The sequence below is a fragment of the Populus euphratica genome, unplaced genomic scaffold, assembly GCF_000495115.2.
Source record: "Populus euphratica unplaced genomic scaffold, PopEup_1.0 scaffold20.1, whole genome shotgun sequence".
Taxonomy (NCBI): Eukaryota; Viridiplantae; Streptophyta; class Magnoliopsida; order Malpighiales; family Salicaceae; genus Populus; species Populus euphratica.
In genome coordinates, this window is record NW_011499854.1 from 2469300 (window position 1) to 2480850 (window position 11551).

The following is an 11551-nucleotide window of genomic DNA, read 5'->3' on the forward strand; positions in this document are numbered from 1 at the left end:
TCCCTAAATTATTCCCCCTCGAAATCTCATGAGCAAATGCAAAGAATGTAGAACATGGCAACATGCAATCACATAATAAAAGTAGAAAACCCATCAATAATCGTTTTTAAGGAAATGGCAAGAGGAATTGTATTTTAAAAATACTTTTGAAAGAATTAAGTTTTTTTATTTTAAAAAAAAAATACTTCGAATAGCAACTGAAATTAGAGTAACTAGTGGCGGGCTCCACAACTTTTTGAGAGTTGAAAACGTAGGAGAACCAAACCAGGACCTCTGGTTGAGTTAGAGCACAGGCAATCCAAGTGGATCCAACGGTTTTCAGAAAATAAAAAACCTATGGGCTCTCTTCTCTCTCTCTCTCTCTCGAAAGAAACCAATGAATTCTGATCCGTTTCACTGACAGCTCTTGGAAATGCTCAAGAGGCTCTGTCTCCTATTGTGACACTCACACACGCTCTTTACACTCCACGTAACACTGACATCTATCCACTCCCAACAGACCCGAATATTTTTTATTATTTTATTTAATAACACAGTATTCTCAGATTACTTTTTAAACAATAAACTCCGTAAGTGCTGTCGGGGGGAGCCTAATTTTAGTGTATATCTGGCATCGTAGGAGTAAAGTCATTGTTATTGCAGCTTAAAACAGAATATTTAATTGTGATTTAAAAAAAAAAAGTTTAAGAATATATATTTTTATTAAAATTATTGTAAGATATATTTTTTAATAAAAAATTAGTCTCTATAAATCAAAAACAAATTATTTTAATTTCTAAAAAATCAAAATTTAAAACACATTTATAAGTAAACTTCAGTGTTAAAAACAAGAATTATTTAACTAGTCATACAATTTCTTCATCATCGACGTCATATTCAACTCTCTCCTATGATCCATGTTCTACAGTAAACAAATTCAATTATCAATTACATTAAATTAAATTAAATTATGTATGGTGATCAGAAATAATTCTTATTATTAAAATAATAACAATAAAAAGACAACACATGTACTTTTAATTTACTAATTATATATCAAATATATAAAATTCAATTTTTTAATTATAATATAACAATGGAGAGGGGAGGGCTTTTTTATGCAGCATAATATATTAGGAATAATATATTAGGAGTTAACGTATTTGATACTGCAGTCAAAACATTATCTATCAAGAATTTTAAAAAATAATAATTTAAAATATTTTTTATATTTTTAAATAGTTTTAATACTAGTGTAAAAATATATTTTAATATATTTTTTAATTAAAAATATTTTAAAAAATAACTATTACCATAATAACAAACATACTTTAAGTGATTAGAAATGTTTAGCTTAAATTGAAAAATTATTAAATTTTTAAAATTATTATATATATATATAGATATATATTCCCAAAATGTTCTAAAACAATTAATCTTAATCAATATATAAACCAACTTAAAAAAATCCCGGGCATTTATATAAATAAATAAATAAGATTAGAAGCAAGGCTCGCGTTACTCACACGGTGACCCCTAGCAGCCTGTTGTTTGTTTGTAAAAATTCTATGGGCAATGTAAGATATACAGGTGTCTATGTCGTTATAAGAAGGGCTGGCACATGGTGGAGGGTCATGGTCCCTTGTCGCCGATCTTAACTGAAGCAGGAATAGAATTCTTTTATTGTTTTTTTCAGAATAAATTTATTTATTGCTGCTAGCTAGCCCAATAAATACATTTAATTCGTGAAGTTGTGCCATAATAAATCTATTTATTGTGAAGTTGTGCCATAATAATGATATACATGATTATATTTCAGGCTGTATTTTTGTATTTACAGATTACATTTATATTTTCTGTTTTTAACCGGTTATGAAGCAGAAATGGAGCTCTACTGTCACTGTTTATTTGACAAATTTCTTGACAACTACAGCGTCTGTGTTTTCTTTCTTTCTTTCCTTTTCTTTTTTGACGGCATGGGTCGATTATTATTATTATTATTATTATTTGAACAATTCAGGACGTCATTTTTCAAACAAATGGCAATGGAGGGGTCACATATTCACATCGTTTGCTTGTTCGCAATTGTCAACATTTATAACACCGCACTGACAAAAAATACTGCAAGTTTAGTAATATTAAAAAAAAGAAGATAAGATAACAATATAAATATTCAAAAATAACTTCATTTTGTTTTATATTTTTTTAATATTTAAAATATAAAAAAGTATTATATTTATAAAAATTAAAAAATAAAAATATTAAAGGAAATTAAAAAAATTCAAGTTTCATGTGAAACCAAACAAAAAAACTAAACTCAATAATTATAAAATCTAAAAGAATTTAATGTGCGTTTAATATATATAATTATAGATATTATAATAAATAGTATGCAAACTTTTATTTTCTCTCTTTTATTGACACCTCAGTTGATCCAGGCATGGTTATGGAACCAGACGGGTGGATTTAATTTCTTCCTTAATTACCAATTGACTACACAAAATTATTTATTTTTTTAAGTAACAGCCTTTTTAGTGCAAATTAAGATTTCAAAATTAAGGATAAAGACTACATAAAATGACAATAAAATAAACGTATCAAAGACGTGGCATTAATCTTTCTTTTTTTTTTTTTTTTTTGATTAACGTGGGTGTCCGGGTCAGCTTACGCGCACCACGACTAATCCCACGGTCCACTGGACATCCCGCAAGCCTCAGTGAACAGGTTAAGCACCGCGGGGGCGACAGGCGTACCACACAGCAAGGAGCTAGCAGAACCAGGAAGGACACCACTCGCCAGCCCCACTCCCACTAGAACTCGAACCGAGGTTCGAAAGAAGACAAGCAGCGCCTTACGCCACTGAGCTACAAGCTGCTTGGTGGCATTAATCTTGATCTTACGGGATAAGCATGGGCACATTTATAAATCTTTTACGACTCTGATCAAGATTTGAAACCTGGACAGCGCCAACTAGTCCTTCAAATTTTGCACCATGATGAGCGTAGATACATTTACTCGGGGTTAGGATTAATCATGGTTCGTTCTCTGTAACAGTAAAAACTAATCATGGTTGTCTGACCAACCAACGACATAGGATCACTTCACAAGCCAATCACATCATGAGATGATGTTTATCTAATCCCCACTGAGCGCTGGATGAAACTTACAGCCAGCAAATAATAAGGTTTAATGCTTTAAATTTAGGCAATGTAGTTGCAACTAAATCGCAAGAACTTCTCACCAGCTTGGATATGGGTTATCTGTACAACTGTCTCCAAGCTTTTATAAATAAATTAGGCGTACTGTATACATAAAATATTCCTCAGTTTTGGTTCGTGTTATTACCTCAATGTACTCTGGTTTATCAACCTTGTACTTCGATAATTTGATTTTTAGTTCAGGCCAGGTTTTAAAATAAATCAAGTAGGATTCGGTTTGATCAATCGACATGAGAGGTTTACTTGTCGACTCGATTAAAACCTGATTTCACTTTTTAATTTTTATTTCAAAATAAAACCGTTTTAATGAGAAAAAAAAACTTAAAACAATTCCATGTTTTGTGTAAATATACCTTGCTGGGGCTGTTCACTGGCCGGTTTAATGACTTTGATTTCGGGTCAAATCACCTTTTGAAATTTGACACAGAAATAGAAACTTAAATTAGATCATTGATTTCCGTACTGCTTGAGTTTATACCAATTTTTCTAACATAAAAAAAATATCTAGTTGCTATTAATATTTTTTCTAATAGAAGAAAATAATGTGTTGATTTATTTAAGGTGATTCAGTTTTTTTGATAAATCTAAAGATAATTTAAATAACTAATAAAAATATAATTTAACTTAAAATAAATATTTAAAATGAGATCTTTTTTATAAACATCGCCTGATAATATATTAGATTAATTTGAATTAATCCAAGTTAATCTGTTAATTTATAAACCAAGTCATGAGATTATAATAATTTTATAAAAAAATAAATTAAAATAAATTATAAAATTTAATGTTCAATAAACGTAATATAGAAGAATAAAATAGAAAAAACAATTAAAAAATAATAAAAAGATAACTCGAAGTCATAAAATTAGAATAAATTAATAGAAAGAAAGTTAAAATAAACAGTAAAGTTTAATTCTCATTCAATGTAGTTAAAGATGAAATTAAAAAAAAAAATTAAAAGTAACATTAAAAACTCGAGTCATTTATAGTTAATCTATCAAACTCGTGATTTAAGTCACGAGATATGAATAACCCCATGGAAAGAAAATCAAGATAAATAACGAAATTTAATTTTTAATCAATTTAATATTAAAGAATAAAATTAAAAAAAATCAATAAAATCATGTTAATTCATCAAATTTGTAATTTAAATCATAAGACTGAAATAATTTCATTTAAAAAAATTAAAAAAATAAGAGTTTACTCCCTGTAAACTCAATGTTAAAAAATAAAAATAAAAAATAAATCTTGGGAGGAAAGTTATAATAAATATTTTTTTTTTAGTTTTTTTAGTTGATGTTAATAAAATTATAATTATTAATTTATAAATTAAAATTGTCCTAAACTCTTATTTGTAATCTTTTTTACTAGAATAATCTGCTCACCACTATTTTAGATGAACCAAATTATTTAAGAAGTTAAATAATTTTATATGAGATTTATTTATTATTATTATTATTGTTGTTGTTGTTGTTGTTATTGTTATTTTAAAAAAATTATTCGCCTTGATATTTTTATTTGCCTCAAAATAACGTTGCACAGTGGATTAGATCAAATTTGTTTAACATGAAAAATATCTCAAGGTTAATAATGTTCTTTCTTTCTTGTAGATTTTGTTTTAAATAGTGTAAATTGACCCGACACGACTCACCATGATAAATTCAAAAACAATTCCTGTGAGTAAAAAGATAATCTTGAAATAAATATTTAAGATTAGATTTTTATATATATATATATATATATATATTGAAACTACAATATATTTTATCAATTTAAATTAATTTAAATTAATTTGTCAATTTATATACTGAATTATGAAATTATGATAACAAGCTAAAACAAAATTACATTTCTTAATTTCTAACAAAAATAACATTAAAAAATAAAATTTTAAAAAATTAATTAAAAAAATCCAAAAAAATAACTCAAATTATCATGTTTCAAAAAAATAATAAAATGTTATAAAACCAAAAAAAATCTTTGATAAAATAACATGTTTTAAGGTGTAATGTTTTAGAATTGTGATATTGAATTAATGTCACGATTCAAAAAACAAGATATTTAACTAAATATCGTCGACAGTAATTATAATCTTGTCATGGCATTTGATGAAATGTCTACGTAACGAACAATTCTCTCGCCACTTTTCATTGTCACATCTTTAGCTGTTACTACCTTCTCTGCAACATGCTCTGAAGTTTTCTTAGCTCCTTCAACAATGGAGTCTTTTGCTTGTGCTCCCTTCTCTGATACACACTGGGTAGATTTCTTAGCCCCTCCAACTAGAATGTCATCTACCTGTGCTCCTTTAGTCCCTTCAACAAAAGTACGGTCATTTGCTTGCATTCCCTTCTTTGCAGCATACTGGGTGTGTTTCCATCGACTTCCTTTTCATACAGTACTTCAAACTTGAAGTTTATTGTTCTAATTTAAAATTAAAAAACCAGCAGCTCCCCTTCTCTATTGGTGTTTTTTTTTTAATTAATAAATGGCTGACGGTACCTTTCTAAAACTGCAAAGCGTTCAAAGGTTGCTTGCGTACATGGGTAAATTTCTTATTATATGAATAAAGAAGGGTTATCTCGCCGGAGGAAAAGAGGAGGACGACAAACAATACGACACGTATCACCCACGTGGAATCAGCTCATGGAACTGGGGGCTTCACTGACCAGACTCGTGTCAACAAACTAAGGCCTCTCTTATTATTTTTTTTATATAGTATTCTTTTCTTGTATTAAAAATTTAAAATCATGATCTTGGCAGCTACGTGGTGTGTATTTTAATTAATTAAACTCATAGAAGGGCAGAACGTGTTAGGCACCCTGATGATTTTGGAAATCCCAACCACCAGGCCTTTTGCTTTGTTTTCTGGCCGCAGCAGCTGAGGATTTACGTTTGATTCTCTTGTTATATAATTGCTTTGGTGATTCTTTTTTAAAATTATTATAAAAATGAATTTAAAACAAAAAAAAATATTTTTTTATTTTTTTAAAGAATATTTTTGAAATAAGAAGACACACAAGCTCTATATATAAAAACACATCAAGAAGAAATAGCATGGATATGCCAATTTTGAGTAAAAAGTTGGCACTGGGAAATTCTAATTAATTAGAACTAATCAATGGTTTTTTTTAAAAAAAATGTTAATTGTGGAGTCACAGACTCACAGAGAAGATTTTTCTTGTCATCTTTGCTTGCTTGGCGGAATCAATAACATAATATACTAATGGAAATGGAGGACAGTGCTGATCATCACTCAATGCATGCCATGCTTCTTTTTTTTTTTTTAATTTGTTCTCTGAACTTTATGGTATGCATGCATATATCCTGGTAAGAAGATGTCCCAACCTCCATGTCGGTCTGCGTAGCATATTATATACGTACGGTATAAAACGAAAGCGAAAGATATAGTATATATTTATAACCTTCAAAATAACAAATAATATTATCGAGTTTAATATAATGCCCGTCTTGTATTCAATGTTCTTGGTCCTTTGATCATTAGATTATTGAAACAAGAACAAAAAAAAAAAAAAATTCTTGCTATTTGTGATAGAATGAAGGAATTCCTATTGAAAGTTTTTCATGTAATTAAAATTAATTGTTTACAACTTTTTAGTTAACAAAAAAACTCTTATTTCATCACTATTCGAGCACTTCAACCTCGTTACTTGATGTCCAAAAACAAAATTTCTTGTTTTCTTACACGGATTAATTTTGATCGTTGATCGTCCCCTCAACAACACAAGTCTTTCTTAGTTCTTCGAGTCATTATATAATATTGATATAATTATAGCGAATATTTACTGTAATTTAAAGACAACTTTGAAGAGCTTAAGCCTTAAGATTTCAGTGAAGAACCTTCGTTATATATATGTATTGTGGGATCTATCTGGACCATTTGGTTGCATCCGTCGCTTTGGTTGGATTAGATGGTTAGAAAGATCCAATCAAGGATTAAAGTGAAAGAAAATCTTATCTCTTGAACTTATGATGCATGTCATTCTCCATGATTACGTCAAAAGAATAATGTTGAAGGAATCATCAAAAGGAAGAGGAACTTCATGGAGAAGGAAACTTTAAGTAAAACTTATCTCCATCCCACAACTGGGGACCATATCCAGAAGATATGAAGGAATTTCCTGAGGTTAATTTAGAGAAGCACAATTATAACTTTTTATATGAAAAGAATCGATACGAATGAAAAAATAAAATAAAATAAAATTAGTACTGCTGCTCTATATGATTTCAATTTATAAAAACATTAATTTGATTGTATTTTTTACCCTTTAACTATTAGGATTGTGGTTTATCGAGACCTATACTATCGTGTTTTGGATAACTACTGTCCCTTCGTTTGAACTCGCCATTATCATGGAGAAAAATCATATAAAAATAAACTCATACTTTGGCATCTTCAAATCAAAATTCTCCTAGATACTTCTGAAAATTTTCGGAGCTTCCAACCAAATCTGGGTTCATTCCAAATTATTTTCTATTTTTCGTATTCAATATCTAAGAAAAAATTAAAAAAATGCTTCTTGCAATCAATTTTCTTTTAAAATTACGGTTGAAACTATTGGATTTTTTATTAAAAATGTGAAAGATTCAGTACAAAATACTAAAAAAATACTTCTTCTTGAAGGGGAGAGACAATATTTGTCCAAAACGTAATAGTTGAAGGATAATATTGATCAAATTGATAGTTCATGCTTCCATGTGCTACAATCGTAATAGTAAAGGGGCAAGAAATTGCCATTAAACGAAAAAATAGCTTATGGCATGCGAGTCTTTGACTATATACAATGTCAATATGGAACCATCTGTCGTGGGTGGACCGGAAGGACCAGCCATAAAACTACAGCCCCACAGCTAGCCACCCCCGCTGGACTTCCTTTTTCGTTGTCCCAACATGCTAGTTCGAAAATATCTGCCAAATTAGACCACTAGAGCCATTAAAGACTTGATGAGAGGAACCATATACGCGCACCTGTTTCTCTGATATACTTTTCTTTCCCTTCCGATTCAACCTGTGTGAAAAAGTATCCATAAATGAATGCAAGATTCTACATTTCAAAAACGCGTTCAGAACGTCCTTTATTGACAAGATTCTCTAATCATGCTATATTACTTTAATCATTTGAACTGGAATATTTAACTTCAGGTAATAAAAATGAAAAGCGAACTAAGACGGCAAGAGCATGGCTTCAACTTGAAGATTTATTGCGATAATTCTAGTATGAATATTGCTTCTTAATTCCTTGTCATTCGGAGACCTTTGTTCTTCATAGCATGTGTTAAGACAAATTGGAAATAATGTTTAATATATACATCATTAATTAATAATCAAATATGTTGTTCATGTATTTATTAGATTTTTATTTACAGTGTAAAGTATAAAGATATTATTTATGCCGATCCGATCCCATTTTGACAATATTGAAAAAACCAATTGAGTTAACGAATAGCACTTGCTACTCAAGAAAAAATCTTCGGTGACAAAGTCATTAAAGACAATGCTTTTAACAACTTGAAGACACCAAGTTGTTCTTTAACTTCCATGGGGATGACAAGTAAATTGTCTTGAAATGGTAGTTTAAGCTCCACGCAAACGGCACACAAGCATCCACCTGTACAGCGGTTCCGGGCAGGAAAATTAAAATTTGCGGTAACTAAGTAGCTGCTGGTTTTGAAAACTACTGAACCTACATTATTAGGAAGAGCAATTTTCTTCCACGTGGTGTGGAAGCCCACAGATTTTGGAGGTTGAGGGCCCTCCTTTTCATGTCTTGTTTTGTCACTCGATGCTTCCTCTTTAACAGGTCAAATGGTCAAATCTTTTTTTTATAATTCTTGACTTTTGACTCTGCGGATCTCTTGGCGAAGAGAATTAGTCTTTGCTGCTCTTTTTGAGCCACGTGTAGGACCTTGTTCAATTCAATCTGGCAGCTGCATTTTTACAACCATTGTTGGCGGCAAAAACGCTGTTTTTTAAGGGAACGACAGCTTTGATTTCGCCGGTCAATTCCTGCACTAACATGGAAAAACACCTAAAGGGGATGGAGAATGATCGACCATGATAGCATAGGAAATCAAACCAGAATAACACTTCCGAAGAACGAGTTCATATAGATCAAAACAACTTGATTGACGAAAGTGAAAGCGTAGTAGCATTGGACTCCTCAATGTTGCTCTGAAATTTGCCCCTTTTGAACCCTCGAATTCCCATGTAGTTTCTTCTATTCCAAATGGGTGATAGAAGTACCATTTTATCTGACACTGTAAGAACTCACTATGCGGTGCAACCTGCTTTTTATTTCTAGAAGTATCAAATAATGCTTTTAGATGTGAAGTGCAGGTTGGTGAAAAATTGCTGCCATATGGAATCTAAATTTATTGGACTTTCATTGCGCATTTGTAGCTATCAAGTATGACATGACGGCCTTGTAGAACAATATTTATATTATCATGAAAATGTCTCATTTAAAATCTAGCTTAGCATCTTAATTAATTTTCATTAGAAAAATAATTAACAAATGTAACCTGTCTTGACGGACATCTGATCACGCCTTAATTATGAGTGAGGTAAAAGGATTTTGTAAATCAAGTTGCTTTCTTATTCAGAATTGTCTTTGTCTTGGAGAAAGTATAAAGTGTGAGATCACTCAGATAGACATCTTTTTTTTTTTTTTTTAATTTCCTTTTTCCATTAACATCCTCATTTAATTTCCTGAATTCAGCCTGAGCATAAGAGAATTTGTGGATTTTAAGAATTTACTGCCTTGTGACCTGAAGGTTCAGTTCAGAAAAATCCTTAATTAGGGTAACAAGTTTAGAAAAATCCTTAATTAGGTTAATGTGAGGCGAGTGCGTGCGTGTGTATGATGTTCTGCAAGATTTGTATTCTTGAGAACTTCCGTTCATCATTTAAGAAATGATAATGAAGCCAAGATTCTGCAAATGCTTCTCACCTGCTTTCACATTAAAGAAATGCTTTGTGTAAACACATACACATGCTTATGTATTTGTATTATTTATGGACGAATCTTAAAACCCCATTTAACTAATAGAATCCTGATGCATCAGACTCTTTGAAACACAATTAAGTCAATTAAGTAACCTTATGTACATAAATCCTCGCATGTACTCGGCAGAAAAACTGCAGAATCTCATGATCTAATTCAAACAATATTAAAAAAAAATTAAAAAAATTCTTGGATCTAATAAAACCGAGATCAAGAAACAGCAACCCCATTTCTATTAGCATTCATTAGGCAAAACCTGGTAGGCCTGGGCTGGAAATCCCTCCTCCTGTGAAGGTCATGACTGGATGGCTTGATAATCTGTAACAAGATTGCCTTGAACGGATTCGCTTTGGCAACCACAGTCAAGTCCCAATTATGATTCGAATCAACACGACCGATTCTTGATCCTGAAGACATCTTACGGAAATTCCTGTGCAGGCTGCACCTGAATGATCCAGGATGTGTGGTGGGTGAACAGAGGCAAGTCCTGGTTTGTTGCTGCGCATTTGACCTAGGATAAGGTACGTCTCTAGATGCCATGTAAGATGCGATAGTTTTACCTCTCAAAGAGAGAGTCTGCTCTGATTCTGTTTCTTGTGAGGCAAACTAATCCGAGACTGGATTTGTGTCCAATTTTATAGCTTCGTTTGGGACTTGATGACCTTTGATTTGGTACACTATGACAACCTGGTTAACTGGTACGTAGTGTAATAATGTCAAATATTTTTGGGTGATGCACAGAGAGAAGAGATTTCTGGTGCTACTAATTTACCCTTTAATCCATTGGAGACTCTTGGATGAGTAAACTCTGTTTTTTAAGCAATTAATTAGTTGCCCTAACTTCACGTGAACTCCCTGTAAATTACTGATCTGGTCATGTATTGGGGCTTTTAATGAATTTGCACCGTTTGGTACTGCAATTCGGATTTTTTAAGTGTTTTTAAATTAAAAAAAAATCATCAATCTGGCATTTTTTTGGGTTTTTTCCAATGATTTTGATTTTAAAATGTATCAATTTGGTTTTTCTTAGGAAAAAAATGGTCAGCTACATAGCTGAATATTTTGTATTTTGAAATTTATTGTATCCAGTAAATATGTTGGATTACAGTTTCAAACTTCGAACTAAACCGGTCTGGTTTGACCTGCTAATTCAGATTTTTCTTTCCTCAATTTGAATTTTACAATTCACTCGGTTTAAAGTGTTTTTATCACCCTTTAGCTTAAGAGATCCCACCTTTTTTTAACTTGCACTCAAAGTTTAACAAGTGTGTGGGGGGAGGGTGGCCCTAGCTAGTGGATAGATTGTTTGATCAAAAGCTTTCATTGATG

General features: G+C 31.0%; 1 protein-coding gene across 1 annotated transcript; it reads right to left on the reverse strand.

Annotated features, from left to right (window-relative positions):
- Nucleotides 1-10432: 10432 nt before the first annotated feature.
- LOC105122774 (uncharacterized) lies at nt 10433-10762 on the reverse strand. The gene has a single exon (XM_011022062.1). It carries the CDS (start codon nt 10760-10762, stop codon nt 10433-10435), a length of 330 nt encoding a protein of 109 aa, XP_011020364.1.
- Between the last annotated feature and the right edge of the window lie 789 nt (nt 10763-11551).

Excerpts from the sequence above, each read along its gene's own strand:
- LOC105122774 (XM_011022062.1), bottom strand. The coding sequence starts at position 10,762 with ATGGCATCTAGAGACGTACCTTATCCTAGGTCAAATGCGCAGCAACAA.